This window comes from Setaria italica, chromosome I (assembly GCF_000263155.2).
Source record: "Setaria italica strain Yugu1 chromosome I, Setaria_italica_v2.0, whole genome shotgun sequence".
Lineage (NCBI taxonomy): Eukaryota > Viridiplantae > Streptophyta > Magnoliopsida > Poales > Poaceae > Setaria > Setaria italica.
In genome coordinates this window covers 41,040,216-41,057,382 of record NC_028450.1, presented here as the reverse complement: position 1 = coordinate 41,057,382, position 17,167 = coordinate 41,040,216, and the positions used below count along the sequence as shown (strand labels likewise).

The following is a 17,167-nucleotide window of genomic DNA, read 5'->3' as shown; positions in this document are numbered from 1 at the left end:
TCACAACTAGATGCTTCAAATTGGAAAGCGTAAGTAATCTTTCCTCATTAATTAGTCATTAACCAAGAGGTCCACATGAAGCAAAGTTATGGCGAGTCTAAAAATCAAAGTTTTGGACTCATAAAGATGGACCTGATCGAAATGCATTTTACCTTTTCTTTTCCAATATGAGATATATCCTCGTTAAGTTTTGGACTTAGAGAGATGGACGCAGTCGTAATCAACACAAGGAAACTTTACTCAATCTTTTGAAATAAGAGACGTATCCTCGTTAAGTTTTGGACTCAAAGAGATGGTTTTGGACTTATAGAGATGGATGCGGCCTGCCGAAACCAACACAAGGAAATTTTATTTAATCTTTTGAAATGAGATGTATCCTTGTTAAGTGTAGTAGGACTCGAAGAGATGGACGCGGCTGAAATCAACGCAAGGAAATTCTAGTCGATCTTTTGAAATACCAGATATATCCTCGTTAAGTTTTGGACTGAGAGAGATGGACGCGGCTGAAATCAATGCAAGGAAATATTACTGAGTCTTTTGAAACACGAGATGTATTCCCATTTAGTTTTGTACTCAGAGAGATGGAAGTGGCCAAAATCAACTCAAGGAAGTTTCACTTAATAATCTTTTGAAATATGAGTTATATCCTCGTTAAGTTTTACTCAATCATACAAGTGCACGTGCTCGGTGTTTGGCGCTACATATTTTTGCATGAACACTAGTACTCCCTCCGTCCCAAATTACTATTTGTTTTGATTTTCCTAAGTGCATAGCAGCTATGTACGTAGAAAAGTTAAAATGAATAGTAATTTGGGATGGAGGGAATACGAAAGTAACAGCAGTTCCATGTAAAAAAAGTTGGCGTAGATAAGTTTTTCACACCATCGGGATGACCTGAACTTTCTCTTCTTTGTCAACCATTCGATTTCTTGAAGATCTGATGGTAAGATGTCCATCCACCACGTCACTGAAGATGGTGAACTACGACTCCATGTCTCCAGGCAGAGGATAGAATGGGATGCATGGTCACTGGTCTGGTCCTGAAACAATTTTTTTTTTTGAAACGATCTTTTGGGTGAAGATTCAGTGAACCAGGCCTATGTCATACATGCGAAACTAATATCAAGTGGGCCGTTTCTACACGGAGAAAGGAGTGCTGTAGCATGTGCCAAAGCACTCAGAATTGTGCTGCATTGATCATCTTTATCCAGCCTTTTTCCATGTCATCCTTGAGGTGGTGGTACTGGTTTCCCTCTCCTTTAGTTCTCTCCCCTAAAGAGGCACCAACAAGTCTCTAGTGCTTCGATTTGCAATTCCTGGCCAAGAGTGATGCTCCAGTTCCTGCTCATCCATCCATCCATCCATCCATCCACTGCTGTTGAGAGGTAGATGATGACCTGAAAGGGACCCTGTAACAGTACCCTGAAGGAAAAGATGAACTGCAATGTGACGTACGTAGTAGTGATCGACTGCAACCCATCACAGAGGCAAGTAGTGCGCACGAGCTCAAGCATTTCAGCTTGCTCCCCACTTGAGGGAGTGATGAGATTCCTTTTGGATCCCATCAGCAATGCCAATGCGGCAGCTCCAGAGAGGGCTCCGCCTCCGCGCACGAGCAATGGTGCTCGCGGCTCCCGTTGCTCTTGCGATTCAGTGGGGCGGCTTTACCCTCGGAGGATCCATTGACTTGGTGAATCAGCTTGGGATGAGGGGAAATGCAATCTGCATTCAGCAATGGTTTTGTTATGGGTGGAACTGTGTGGAGTGGATGCAGATGTATGGAAACCTGCAGCAGTAAAAATGCACTACTGCATGGCCTGAATGGCAATGTTAGGTATCAGAAAGTATATTCTGGCCATTACCATTTGGATGCCATCCTTATCTGAACTCTGATGCTGCCCTAGAGGTTCTATAGTAGCCTAGCACTGCATCATGAATCCCAACTTCCCTTATCTGATACTACATTGTTCTGAATTCATGGGAGTATGATTGTGTGAACTCCCTTTTTCTCTCTCAAGGAAACTAAAGGAGAAACTGACGTCAGATGAGGCGGTGATGGACTGATGGCTAGGAGGTTTCTGGGCACCCTGTTGAGTGTGCAACAATGCTCATCTTTCTCGTGATGCATATGCGTCGTGTCATTCAGTGATGCGCCATTGTTTCCCAAGTCAACTCCTTAGTGCATTAAATTCAATTATAAGGCGATACACGCTGCTGACTAAGCGCCCAACAGTTGCAGTCACCATGGACAAAACCATGGTCAGCACAATGCATATGACCAGCGCATTTCTGGCGAAATTCTTGTCCCAACCTGAACTCTGAAAACTGAAGACCTGCTTTGAACATCTCCATCCCACATCTGACCATCAGTGAGTCTGTATCTCATTCTCATGACACGCACACAACAAAAGACGTAGAAATCAGGAAAAAGAAAATAAAAAATGACGGCAAAATAAAGAAAAATAAAGGCAAGGGAGGAATATAAAGAAGACGAAGAAAAGGTGGCTTTTGTGGTTTCTCTTTACAGCTGAAAACCGCTCTAGTGTGCCCCTTTTCCGTGTATCATCAGACCATCCAAAGGCAGGAGGAAATTGCTGCGGACAATTTGTGATGATCGCAACCAAACAATCAACTGATAAGGAGGCAGACGTCAGCGTCCACCACTCTGTAGGCCTGCACTGTTCATTTCATTCTGACGGACCTCTGAATTAAGCAGACACGCACCGGCTAATCACCATCACTGTCACAGTTTGTTCACAGGTAGGCAGGCAAGGATTGCAAGCTTTTCCAATTCCCTTTTCTCTACCATGTAAATCAAATCGACAGATCATTTTGGGATCGAAGAGATTTGGGATTCAGAAATCTGTGTGATGGCGACCTGTTCGTGCCCACTAATTCCTCCTTGCTTTCCAGTGTCAGTGTCCATAAGCTGCAGCAGCAATTGGAGATCTCCGAGCACACCAGCTTGTGCACTGCCCACTTATGGACCTTGGTTGTGTATGCATTTACGCATCATCTATCATAATCTTTTTTATTTCTAAAAAAAAGTGGCAATCCTCTTCCTCCACTTAGATCCTGTATATATGCAAAGATATAATTAAAAACTTGAAGAGAAAAGTTTGGTAGGGGAGTATGAGGTATACTACTTGAATGCATGCAGCAAGGTTGGCATTAATGCATCTGAAAGTAGAAAAAGAGTCGCACTCACAATAGCCTAGATTAGGAAAACGCCAACCATGATAGAATATGCTCTTCTTTTCTGATAAAATGAAAGCAAATCCAGTGACCATTTAAGATGACACTATGCACCGTTTTTTTTTAAAAAGAGGTTATTGCTAAAAGAGGTTAAACTATTAGCTTGGTACATGTATCAATTTTCCACCATTTTTTCCCTCAAATTTCTTTTCGTACACGACATAGTATCTATCACTTGGGGGTCCCTAAAGCGTAAATGGCGTCATGCGCGAACAAAATTAACCTTCCTGTTAGTGGGATCAAAACAAATTCTGATGGAGCTTACTCTGCAAATCTACAGAATTCGAGTGCGCATCACTAGCTATGTCATCTCATGATCTCAATTTATGCGCGGTTAACCAAGCTGTATAGGTATGATAAACTAGGTGAGAGAAAGCCAGAACAGAATGAAGGAACTTGCAGCAAAACTGACTTTAAGCACGCAAAAGCTCATGTACTTACGTGAAGATTACAGACACGGCAGTTAGTACGGTAATAAAATTTGAATTTTTTTCCGAAACTTTATATTTAAAAGAAGAAACTCTAGACTGGATAGTTACAAAACACCAATAGGTGCAAAGAAGATAAAAAAAACTAATTATAACCCTTTGGAACGCATGCCTCCATACCGTTCGTGAGACGAGCATGATCAGAGAACGCATACCTTTCCTTGAGCAGCAATTTGTTGATGCCCTCGCCGACCACCACCGATGCAGAGTTTCCACTTGTTCTCAGAGCATCAGTTGGATTGCTGGATAGGATATCCAATTCGCCACCATGTCCCATAGCCTACGTGTTACCTTACATTGAGTGAAAAGATGCATTGCCGTTTCATGTATATAGCGGGCAGTTAAGTTGATTTGGCCATCCCCGTTTCTGCAATCTGTCAGTCCAGAGCCTGTTTTGGACCGTTAGCCAGGAGAAGATCTTGCAGCTTCTAGGAGCCCACACTTTCCATATTAGCGTGTCAAAGTTGGTGAACGCCGAGCCAATGAACTGTGCATTGTATGCGGATTTGGCTGAGTAGATACCGTCTGCGTTTAGTTTCCATTTGATGTCATCTCCCACCCCGGGCCGAAGCACCACTTGTTGGACAGTTTTCCATAGGAGAACAAATTCCCGGAAGTGTTGTACGACAAAGTCTCTGTGCCGAAGGTTGATCTTAAAGATGGCAACGGGTAGAAAATATCCGCGTGCCCGCAAATATGAAACCCGATGGGCACGGATATGGGTCTAAGTCTGTGCCCGCGGGCATGGGCACGAGCATGATCCTAGACCCAACAGATATTTGCTCACGGGCGTGAAAAAATAATATCCGCACCCGTAAACCCGCCAGACCCGCTCCAATATCTGACATGTGGCCCCAACCCCAATACCATGTATATAAACTCAGATTAGGGTTTCGTTTCTCCCTCCTGCCACCGCACTGAGTCACTCACTCGGGGTCCCTCCCGGCCCCCCATCCCGACTCCTGACCCAGTGCCGCCAGCCGCCGCCCACCAGGCCGCCCGCGCCGCCCTTTCCTGCTGCAGCGCCACCCCTTCCCGCTGCCGGCCACCCCTGGAGGTGAAAGGGTCTTGTGATGCCTAGAGGGGGGCGGGTGAATAGGCACACTTCAATTTTTCCTGAAAACTCGCAGCGGTATTAGAACTGTCAGAACTTCCGACGCAGTGCCGGAACTTCCGATGCGTCGGAACTTCCGATACTGTGCCGGAACTTCCGACAGGATACAAGGAGCAGAGCGAAATTCAAAATGAATGCTGATTCTACCAATTCTATTTGAATCAAAGTATTGTAAATAACGTGTAGAGGCTACTCCAGGTGATGAGCAAGCTAGGAACTACACAAGTAAGAAGATCGGATACAAACAAGCTTCTAGGGCACAAGATAATTAAGAATACAACAACAAGCGAGACAAGGATTTGTTACCGGAGTTCACTCTCACTAAGAGAGCTACGTCTCCGTTGAGGAGCTCACAAAGAGCTGGGTCCTCACTAACCCTTTACCTCCCTCAATCAACCACAAAGGAAGATTGAGTTACTTACTATTGAATCCACAAAGGATTGGGTAATACAAACACTCCCGGGCGCACCACACAAGAGGGCGCTCTATGGGTGACCCCTAGCCATCTAGAAGCAAGCTTCAAGAGTAAAGAACACGGATCGGAGTCGGAGATGCTTGAGATGCTTCTTGAGATGAACTTCTTGGACTTCAACTCAACCCTCAAGTCACACACCTTCTCAATCTCACTCTCACTCAAACCCTAGCTTAAGGACTCAAGGATTTGGCTCAAAGGGGAGTGAGGAAGTGAGGAATCAATGCTTGAGGGTGCTTGTCTCGAGTTAGGTCAGAAGCTAATGAATGAGGGGATAGAGGGGTATTTATACCCAGTCCCCAAAAACTAGCCGTTACTGTGCTGGTAATGTACCTATCGGAACTTCCGACATAGTGTCGGAACTTCCGACAGGGACACCCCAGCAGGACAGAGAACTCCCATCGGGAGTTTCCAGAAACTCCTGACCCCCTGTCGGAACTTTCGACACACAACCGGAACTTCCGGCAGGGATCAACTAGGCAGACAGAGAGTCTCTGTCGGGACTTTCTGCAAACTTCCGACACCTGTCGGAACTTCCGTCACAGTGTCGGAACTTCCGACAGGGACCGGAAATTTGAGGTAAGGGTTGTGTCCGTGAGTGCTTTGCGTCTCTCAAGATTTTGGTTAGCATCTTTATAGCAACTCATTGGAACACCTTTGCATCCCAAGGCAATCCATCCTCATCCCTCTTTATAGTATGGCATTTCTAAACTCAAATTCAAAATAGAAAATATGAATTGAAACTTCTTTTGAGCTCAACGCGGTCTTGCCTTGTATGTTGTTCTTCTTTTAGATTTGTTTTGTGTGCCTTTGCCTTTTCTTGACCTTGAAATCTTTTAAACACTCAATAAGCGTGGTAGTCCCCTAATTGTGCGCGTCATCAACACCAAAACCCACTTAGGGGGCCAAAAGCACTTTTAGGAGGCCCGAATCCACCCCCATCTCCCCCCGTCCCGACTCCCGACCCAGTGCCACCGCTCGCCAGCGCCGTGCCGCCGCCCCTTGCCGCCGTCCTTCCCGCCGTCGCTCGCCCCCGGAGGATCGGATCCGTCGTCCACTCATCACTCCGTCTGCCCCCATTTCCCCGAGACGCCAACCCAGTGCTGCTGCCCGCCAGTGCCGCCCTTGCTGCTATGTGGGCACACAGGCATGCCCGCAGGTATGCGCTATCCACGGATAGCGGGCACGGGCGCGGTTTGCTGCCCGTGGCGGGCGGCGGGCAGCGGGCGCGGGTGTGGTTTTTTGCTTGTGGGTATGGATATCTGGAGCTTGTATCCGTGCGGATTTTGCCCATTGCCATCTCTAGTTGATGTCCTTAATCCAGTTTCTGTTATATAATGCTTCCTGCATATTCCTATTCTTTTTCTTGGAGACCAAATAAATGTGTGGTGCTATGTCTCTTGGTCGTTGCCCCTGCGCACATCCATTGTTCTAGAATGAAGTCCTCGCTCCATCGCCTATATCGATGGTGGTGCATGCGGCAAAGAGCTTTTTAGTCGTGTTGTTACATGGAACTTCGGATCCCATCTCCGCTTTCAACTCTTGCCATATAATAAAATTTGAATTGGTATACACTGTAAATAAATTGGGGAAAAAGTTTGGACTTTATACACACAAAAGCTCATGTCACTGACAAGCGGTCCAAGTCATCACAGTGGATGATGCTATTATGTCCTAATCTGACAGTATAAAAGTAGTGCTCATGCTCCTCACCTTGTTATTATATAATGCAGTAATCATGCATAAGTTTGTTACAAATGGCTTTGCGCTATGGTTTAACTTTGCATCCGAATCGCACATCAATATTTAAGTTGAGTTTCAAAGGCTTATTCCTATCCATGATGAATTAAAGTGCAATCAAAGGGAAAGCTGTGTGCAATTAGCCATATAATTCATTCTTGGTGCTTTCTGAACTTACCCACTACATATATGCGCATGATCAAAACAAGGCGTGCACGAGTAAAATTCAGAGACACACAGCAATAACAAATCTAACTACGGACATGATAGATGGCAATTCGTACATGGCCAGCTTCAGCTAGCTCTCCTGCAAGCCTAAAATAATGGAATAAATAAGGCAATTAACCAATGATAAGCCTAAACATGGACCGTACCAAGAGGTCAAGTATACAATTAAATATCAGCAACATAGTGGGGTGAAGCTTTCAGATTGATACTGGCTGTTCTCTTATATTTGTGTAAGCATTGACCAATAGGGGAAGGCTTAGGGGAAGAGAGAGCACTAATGGTTTGCAGCCTTGCAATGATCTTTCCATTCTGGAAAAAGGGACACCCCTCAACCTCTCTTTCATTTTAGGTCACATTTGTGCTCGAGTGGACACTCATGAAATGGCAACAGCAGCACAGCAGCAACACCAACAACAGCCACGGGCAAAGGGAGGACCAAAGGTGCTTTATTTGTTTATTTTCCATGCATTCATGTTGAGGAGCATTAGGCCCTGAAGAAAAGGAGGCGTTAGCCAGTGTCTTGCACCCTTGGTGAGGTTTCTTCAGAATTGTTTAAGCTATCTCTACAAGCCTCCTCAGGCACCTTGAAGCTTTTTCTCTGGTTTGTGCTTGGTGACTAGGTTTCATGAAACCACAGGATGAAGATTCCAGCGAAGAACAGGAAGTGATGCGTGCGGCGCCTGTGCCAGTGTGCGTGTGCATGCACACTTGGCTGATGGGGAGCTCAGGGTTTTGACCCTGGCACAGGAGCAGCTGAAATGTGAACAGCTTCCTGACGAAAGATAGATAGAGATGTGCTTCCATAACTGACACCTGGTCTTGTTATGCTTTTCGATCATCATCAACTATATAGTATCAGCCTATCAGGCATCGGCCAAACTGGATGACTCACAAAGTTTCACAAGGCATGTTTAATTTGAAAGCATACTAGCATATATTTTTACCACAATTATATTTGATGAACAAACTTTTTCTAAAGAACCTAAAAGGGTTACTACTATATATGAATTCATGACTGGAACCTTGGATTTCATAAATGCATTTACTTCGGGAGAACAAATGTTTCGATAAAGCTGAAATCTTATTATGCAAATAATGTACTATACAACTTTATCTACTAGATCATGTACGCAATTTTGCGTTTCGAACGGACTACTTTGATTATACCAATCGAAAAATTGTGTTGGAAGAACCATAGCCACAAATACGTGTGTAGTTGATACTCTCAAAACGTAGAGCATTAATAGGTTTAGGTTCCACCCGTACGCCTCTTTCACCATTATTTAAACACACCACAAACAGCTGCACGGACACTGTCAACGTATGCATCCACACTTTACCAATACGAATGCATACTTGAGACTAGACTGTGAGATCTTAAGATTGGTGAAGTTACCGTAAGCATCACATTGACAACAGGCAGCAACCACCCTCACTCACATGCAAGGTTATGGTTGCCTTCTCGCCTCTTTCACCGTTGGCCAGGCTTTTTTTTTTGTTAATGCACGAGCCAAAATGTCAACATGGTGAGCCATTATACTTCTAGCTTTTCTCCCCAACCGGCTCCCAAGATAAAGATGTCACAATTCTGATTCCATCTGAGAAACAGCTTCCCTAGCCTGTATCTCACCATCTGATGATCTCTGATTTCTCATTGGGATTTGTTTGGATTATTGACGTCGTACATTGATTTGGCCTAGCCAGTGAGCGTCTGATAACGAAAAGGCAAGCCTCTTGTACCTTGCCCAAGGTACCATGCAGGATTATTACTAAAGATACGCCGTACACTGTTAGTGGAGTTGACAGTGGTGAATTATTACATGTCATATTTGTCTTGTTCTAAGTTAAACTTATCCAATTTTGATCGAATTGATAGAAAAATATAACAACATCTACAACTACCAAATACATGCACTATCAAAATATATTTCATGGTACATTCAATGAAATAGATTTGATATTGTAGATGTTGTTATATTTTTTTTATAAACTCAGTCAAATTTGGATAAGTTTAATTGTTTAATTCGATTAATAAGGACAAAGCAAATATTACATGTAAAAAAATAGAGTGAGTCTATATATATAAGACGCGGTGTAACCCCCTTTGTCCCCCCTTGAGGGTGACTACTGAGGGTTAACGCCAACCTGAAGTTCATTAAGATATGCAAGCAGTGCGTTGATGTTTTGTGAAAATGAAAGCATGCAAGAGGAAGATAAGCCCACGCAGCACGAGTAGCTACAGCTGAAAAAACGATCACACTCCCGCAAAAGCTGCATGCAAGTTTTAAAAGAGCACGTGTGTGTCCTACACACAGTTGTGACAACGTGAACGTACCCACTCGTCAGCGGGGCAGGACAGATCGATCGAATGCATGTGTTTACTTACCGTTTGCGGCATTAGCATTGCTAGCTGTCATTGTCATCACCATGAGTTGTCAGTATTCTTGTCCACGAACTCAAGCTACTTACTACTCCTTAATCAACCTGGTACATGCTGATAAGATTACTACTCCTTAGTACAAGCGCACAGCAATAATATTACATCGTCTTTCGTGAAATAAGAAGTTAAGAACTGTGGGTTTCTGACCCTCTGAAAACGGAACAAAAAGAGCAGCATACGATGCATCCTTAAGTTGGTGAGGTTTCTTGAGAGTTTGGCTAAGCTAGCTGGTAGCCGTTTCTTGGCCCGTGGAAGCTAGCTAGCTTTCTGTGCGTGGTTTGTGCTGGGTGACTTGGCTTGGCTACATGATCAAAGCAGGATGAACATTCCAGTCCAGCAAACAAGGATAAACACGGCTAGCGAGAAGGGTTTTGACCTCTGCACACAAGATCGAGCGGCTAGCTCAAAGATGGACAGCATCGGAGACGTGAGAGAGGGGTCGCTGTTGTAGATAGAGGTCAGCAGTGCAAACTGCTGTATCAGGTTTCCTAGCTAGCTTGTGGTCTTTCCCAATTCCCATCACGCTTGCTCGTCCACACTCTACTACCAGCAGCACTGATCCTTCCATAACTGACACCTGGTCATGCCCTCTTGTTGCGCTTTCCCGTCACCATCCACTACTAGCTAGCTATCGATAGATCAGGCCATCTCGATCTGCCAACGAACAGTGTGGCTCCAAAAGTTTCGCAGGGGCTCGCAGGTTTTCCGCTTGGCACCGATCAGAGTCATCGATCAGCACACGGCGGCGCGCGCAGCAACCGAACAGCGAGGCGAGTGCACGCAATCATGCGCCGCTAGCTGCCGCTGCGTGGCGGCCGGCCGGCCTGGCTGGCTGCTGGCCTGGGCGCGGCCGCCGGCTGCCGCCCATGCCGCGCGCGTAACCACCCCTGCTGGCAAGTGGCAACGGCGTCACCGGAGCACGCCGCCTCCGCGCGAGAGTGAAGCCTGCCGAGCGCTGATCGATCAGCTGCACAACACGTCAACACGGCAGTTTCTTCCCTTCCCCCAAAGAAGGAAACGTGAATTCTGGCATAAACTACCAGCCTAGCTTGTACGTACAACGCAGGCACGCAGCTGCTACTCCGGGCGAGCCTGTCAGGTATGGCCCGCTTGTCAGGCTGTGGGTGTCAGAACGGGGAACAGGGCACGCCTGGCAACTGTTGCCGCCAACGTCGTTGCCCTTTGTCACCGTCTGGGTGGTTACTATACCTTTTAACCCGATGCTCGTGGACCCAAGCTGCTTCTCAACGTGCACGCACATATTCTGCCTCTGAAAAACACACATGTTAAGAACGCAACACGTCTTGATCAGGTAATAAACCAGGCTTTCTTACTCTGAAAAGGGGACGACCGGACGAGGCGGCGGTCAGTCAGGTGCGCTGCGTAGTATGCTGTCGCGCGCGGCGTCATGGCCACGTCAGGACCTCGCCGCCTGCACGACCACGCCACCGCGTCGGCAGGCAGCCATGCCCGGCCGATCGATCTGGTCGTCCGCGCCATGCATTTGCACGCGCCTCGCTCCAACTTGCATGCATCGCGCGCCGGCCGGCTGCTGGCTTGTGCGATCCAACCCAGCCACGCACGAAATGTGTAAAAGCACGCACGACCCGTGGTGCACTGCACTAGCAAGGATTTCAGAGTATTTTACGGCACTAATCCTCCTGAAAGCCTGCACTGCTCGCTTAATCGCCGCGACGCAATCGCCAATTTGCCGGCCTGCTCGTGCTTCCCTGAACCATCCATGCGTCTTTTCGCCGGAAAGATGCGGGTGAAAGCAACGCCCCTTTCTTTTCTTGGTTAGCCTGGGCGAGCAAAAGCGACCGGCCAGAACGCGAAACTGAATCCAACCAGCACCCCAGCTGGTCGAATACTTAATACATATACATATATATACATATATACATATATACATATACATACACACACACATATGCATATTTGTATATGTGCATTGTGCTAGTAGAATGGATCGGACATGAACTGCAAGCTCGATCTCCACTACAAGCAAGAAGCAAGCACCACGCATCCATCCACAGCCCAGCTGCTGCTTCCCTTCGTTTCCCTTTAGATTTCCCCCTTTAGTTACCTTTCTCTCTCTACCTAATATTGCTATCTCCTGGCTGTTGCAACACCACTACTCTCTCTCAGCAGTCAGCAGCATCACAGCGACTCCGGCCTGCGAGCGAGCTCGATCGTTTGCATATAAAAACGAGCAGAGCTGGGCGAGTAGAGGACGCCTCCCTCCTCCGTTCTCCATCTATATAAGCAGGGTTGCTTCCGCCACCACCCCTGCCCTGTCCCTGTCCCCTAGCTCCGATCCGATCCGATCCGATCCGCATGTAAATTGACATACCTCCGGTCAGGTAGTATACTACATATACGGCGGTGCCGGCAGGCGGTTGCGGAGGATGGTGAAGTTCTCGCGGGAGTACGAGGCCAGCATCATCCCCGAGTGGAAGGCCGCCTTCGTCGACTACAAGTGCCTCAAGAAGCTCATCAAGAGGATCAAGGTCGCCCGCCGCGACGCCGGCCCGCCGCCGCCGCTCCTCGCCGGTGGCACGACCACCGCCGGCTATGGCTTCTCGGTCCTTGACCCCGTCCGCGCCCTCACCGCCCGCTTCGCCAGGAGCACGGCGGCTTCACCAGTACGTGTTCTGTGACTGTCACTGTGTTACCGTCGACGATCGCCTCCTCGTTCCCTTGGGCCGTAGATGTACGCCGTCTTCTGGGCCATCCAGTATTTTTCTCTGACCGACGCGTGTGTATGCGTACGCCGATACGCTTGGCAGGAGGGCGAGGAGGAGAGCTTGGAGTCGGATTCAGGGGAGCTCGTGCGAGCCACGGACAAGCATGTAATTCAAGCATGCATGCCTTGCCCCCAGCAAAACTTTTTTTTATTTATAATAATCCTTTTGTTATTATAATTGAAAATTAACAATTTGTCATTCGCGTGGTTTTTGTATATATGATTTGCAGGAGCAGGAGTTTTTGGAGCAGGCGGACGAGGAGCTGGAGAAGGTGAACAAGTTCTACGCGTCGCAGGAGGGAGAGCTGCTGGCGCGCGGCGACGCGCTCATCGAGCAGCTCCGCATCCTCGCCGACGTCAAGCGCATCCTCGCTGACCACGTGGCGGCGTCCCGGCGCGGCGGGCCCGCCGGGAGGAGGGCGCTGGGCCGGGCCGCCTCCATGCCGCCGCCCTCGCACTCGCCGTCCGTGAACGGCTCCAGCGGCCGCCACCTCCTCTCCGGCCTCGCCTCGCCGCAGTCCATGTCAGGTAGGTCCAACCGACCAACCGCAGGCACATGAACCCCACCGCTTTTGCGTGCATGCATGGCCGCGGCCGCCGCGCACGTGACTGATGACGCCGACCGCACCGCCGGCTGACGTGTACGCGCGATGCAGATGGGAGCGTGGAGCTGCAGCAGGCGCGGGTGGCGGAGGGCGCGGCGGTGGCGGAGGAGGTGATGGCGGCGCTGGAGCGCAACGGCGTCAGCTTCGTCGGCGGCGGGCTGGCCAAGGCGAAGAAGGACGGCAGCGGGAAGCAGCTCATGGGGAGGGGAGCGCTGCTGCAGCTGCCGGCGACGGTGAGGATCGACATCCCGCCGACGAGCCCCGGGAGGGCGGCGCTCAAGGTGTGGGAGGAGCTCGTGAACGTGCTCCGCAAGGACGGCGCCGACCCCGCCGCCGCCTTCGTCCACCGCAAGAAGGTCCAGCACGCCGAGAAGAACATCCGCGACGCCTTCCTGGCGCTCTACCGCGGACTCGAGCTCCTCAAGAAGTTCAGGTACCCCCATCTCCTCAACTGCCACCCCTTATATGCTGAACAAATTGCAAATTCAACTTGGAATGCCGTCACGTCAGTTGCATGTTCATCTAATCTTGTCTTGCTACGGCACTCACAATCTGATCGCACAAACCAACGACACCTGCTCTGTTCAATTCCATGATAAACCCGCATCTGGCCTGATCCATCGACACGATGCAGAGTGATAGAGTGAGTGGTAGAGCAATAGAGCTCTGCTTTCTTCTCTTCTTCTTTTTTTGAATCGTAGAGCAATAGAGCTCTTCTTTCTGACGAGTGATGAATGCACTCGTATCCACTCATGTATACTGCGCGTGGACAGTGTTGGTATTTTAGACACTTGGAAGATTTCAAATTTCAGCCAGTTTGCATGGATGGAGGCCAGCATGTGAAATGAATCACGTAGGAGCCATGCACTAAGCCACTAACCCTGGATGGCAACACCGATTAGTATTTTTTTAAAAAAAATTTGAGCCAGCAGTAGTTTGTTTTATTAGACCTGTCCTTTTCTCCTGTTGTTAATCGTGAGACTTTTGTTGTGCGGTGGTGATGGACTGATGATTTGCCTTTTCCTTTGTTTCTGTGGCATATCTGTGTGGATGGATGCAGCTCTCTCAATGTAAAGGCCTTCACCAAAATATTGAAGAAATTCGTCAAGGTATTGTCCACCACCACTACTCAACTAGCTACGCATGTATGTGCTCTTTTGAAGTGGATGGACTAGAGGAAAGGGACTGTACAACAATAGGCCAGAATAAAGCGAAATGGTACACTCGAAACATGCAGAGGAATATAGGCAATTTTTTTTGTAAATAACCCAAATACATGTATTATTAGGGAGAAAACTATTGAAAGTTTTATAAGCACAAAACATTTTGTCTAAATCTTAAATTATCATAGTTTAGTAGCTCGGTATGATTTGTACGAAGAATTCAGATATAGACTGTTGTTTCGCCACCTGACGAGAAATGCTCTGCATTCCAGGTGTCAGAGCAGCAGCGAGCCACTGACTTGTTTTCAGAGAAGGTGAAGAGGTCGCCGTTCAGCAGCTCCGACAAGGTATAATCGTCTGCATCCCATCTGACGAGCACACTACAGGCTACACTCATCTGAAGAAAACTAACTGAAGAAGGAATAACCCTGGTGGAGCAGGTGCTTCAGCTCGCCGACGAGGTGGAGTGCATCTTCTTGAGGCATTTCGCCGGCAACGACAGGAAGGTGGCCATGAAGTACCTCAAGCCGCAGCAGCCCAGGAACACCCATATGATCACATTCCTCGTAGGCGAGTAGCCTCAAAGATAGAATCGATCGTCTTCATAATTTCAGACCCCAAATGTATCCTGAACTCGCTGTTTCTTGTGCTTTCAGGCCTGTTCACAGGCACATTCGTGTCGCTATTCATCATATATTCAGTTCTAGCCCATGTCGCCGGCATTTTCTCTTCTACCGGAAGCCCAGCCTACATGGACATAGTCTACCATGTTTTCAGGTCAGTTATGAAGCTAACTTCACAGGCTTCTTCTGATCATGCATGGATGATAACTTTCGGATACCATACTTCACGGCTTTATTATAAAGCAAGGATGTAATTTTTTACCTTAAGTAACATAGTTTCGGCCTGTGCTTCTGCAGCATGTTTGCACTCATCAGCCTGCACGTCTTCCTGTACGGCTGCAACCTCTTCATGTGGAAGAGCACCAGGATCAACCACAACTTCATCTTCGATTTCGCCTCCAACACCGCCCTGACGCACAGGGATGCCTTCCTCATGTCAGCCTCCATCATGTGCACCGTCGTCTTGTCGCTCGTTATCAACCTGTTCCTCAGGAACGCCGGCGCAACCTACACCGACGCATTGCCCGGTGCACTCCTACTGGTAAGAAACACAAGCCATGGGGGGAAAGAATAAGTGCTGTTCTGCCACAAACATGTATTGACTTGAGCTCTCCACCCCCTATGTATGTTTCAGCTGTCAACAGGGGTTCTGTTCTGCCCATTCAACATATTCTACCGCTCGACGCGCTACTGCTTCATGCGCGTCATGCGCAACATCATATTCTCGCCATTCTACAAGGTAAGGGCCTCAGAATTATTTTCCTCACTTCGCAGACAGTTGGAACTATCCATCTCATGAGCAGGTTGCCTTGCAATGCAGGTTCTGATGGCTGATTTCTTCATGGCTGACCAGCTAACGAGCCAGGTAAATTCTGAACCTTATGCTACAGTCTCATTGAGCCTTACGGTGCAGATTCTTACGAGTCTAACTGGTTCTATCTTCCAGATCCCACTACTAAGACACATGGAATTCGCAGCATGCTACTTCATGGCTGGGACCTTTAGGAATCAGGCATATGAGACCTGCACCAGCAGCCCACAATACACACACCTGGCCTATGTGATTTCCTTCCTACCTTACTACTGGAGAGCAATGCAGGTACAAATCAAAGCTGAATGCGAGCAATGTAAAATTCTGCAATTGGCAATTTTTTTAAGATTAATTCAAACTAAATGGTGTGATGATGCCTCTTATAGTGTCTAAGGAGGTACCTGGAAGAAGGTCATGATATCAACCAACTTGCTAATGCTGGCAAGTATGTATCAGCGATGGTTGCTGCTGCTGTGAGGTTCAAGTACGCTGCAACTCCAACACCACTCTGGATGTGGATGGTCGTCATTTCATCCTCAGGCGCCACCATTTACCAGCTCTACTGGGACTTTGTCATGGACTGGGGCTTCTTAAACCCCAAATCCAAGAACTTATGGCTCCGGGATCAGCTCATCCTGAAGAATAAGTCGATCTACTATGTTTCCATGGTACTGTACCTTGTTCACCTAATTTTAAATACTACAGCTGATTTAGGGAATCCCAAGTTCAGTAGCACTAACACCCTTACAACACAGATGCTCAACCTTGCGCTGCGTCTAGCCTGGGCCCAGAGTGTAATGAAACTCAAACTTGGTCGGGTGGAGTCCCGCTTGCTTGATTTCTCACTCGCTTCACTGGAAATTATACGACGAGGACATTGGAACTTCTACAGGTAATTGAAAAACGAACGGAGAGGTGCAAGCTTCGTTCCAATTTAGTATGTTCAGTTATAACCAGCTGTATGTTTGATCGGATTGCAGGCTGGAGAATGAACACTTGAACAACGCTGGAAAGTTCAGAGCAGTGAAGACTGTCCCATTACCATTCCGTGAACTTGAAACTGACTGATAAAGACAAAGTTAAGAACTTGTTGGCATGCTCCCAACATGAAGGGAATTTAGGGGAAGAGATCCAGGAACGAATACACTACCCCAGCTAATGCTTGCGCTACAATTGGTGTCTAAGGGATAATAAAGTAATCAGAAAGCATAACTGCACAAGACCATGACATTGCAGATTTAAGATGGAATAAGCTCAGATGGTGCATTGTAATGAGGGTGCCAGGGCACATAAACATGAGGCACTGTGGTCAGGAAAGATTGGGTGGATTCCTTATTGGTCGATTGAAGAGTGTTGTGTGTTAATCAGCTAACAAGATCTTTGTTGATAACTAAGTTATGTATTTATCGAATTCATGCCAGAAAAATATTGCATGGAATTGTAAGCTCCAGGGCATCAAACATAATTTTAACAATGTTCCAT

At 47.5% G+C, this 17,167-nt stretch overlaps 1 protein-coding gene across 1 annotated transcript; it reads left to right on the top strand.

Annotated features, from left to right (window-relative positions):
• The first annotated feature begins 12,145 nt into the window (after positions 1-12,145).
• LOC101753850 (phosphate transporter PHO1-2) lies at positions 12,146-17,159 on the top strand. Its single transcript, XM_012848154.3, has 15 exons — positions 12,146-12,382; positions 12,527-12,589; positions 12,714-13,011; positions 13,140-13,521; positions 14,149-14,197; positions 14,524-14,598; positions 14,692-14,821; positions 14,908-15,028; positions 15,172-15,415; positions 15,509-15,613; positions 15,695-15,739; positions 15,821-15,973; positions 16,072-16,353; positions 16,441-16,577; positions 16,666-17,159. The coding sequence occupies exons 1-15, from the start codon at positions 12,146-12,148 to the stop codon at positions 16,751-16,753; spliced, it is 2,409 nt and encodes an 802-aa protein (XP_012703608.1). The 3' UTR covers positions 16,754-17,159.
• The last annotated feature ends 8 nt before the right edge of the window (positions 17,160-17,167 follow it).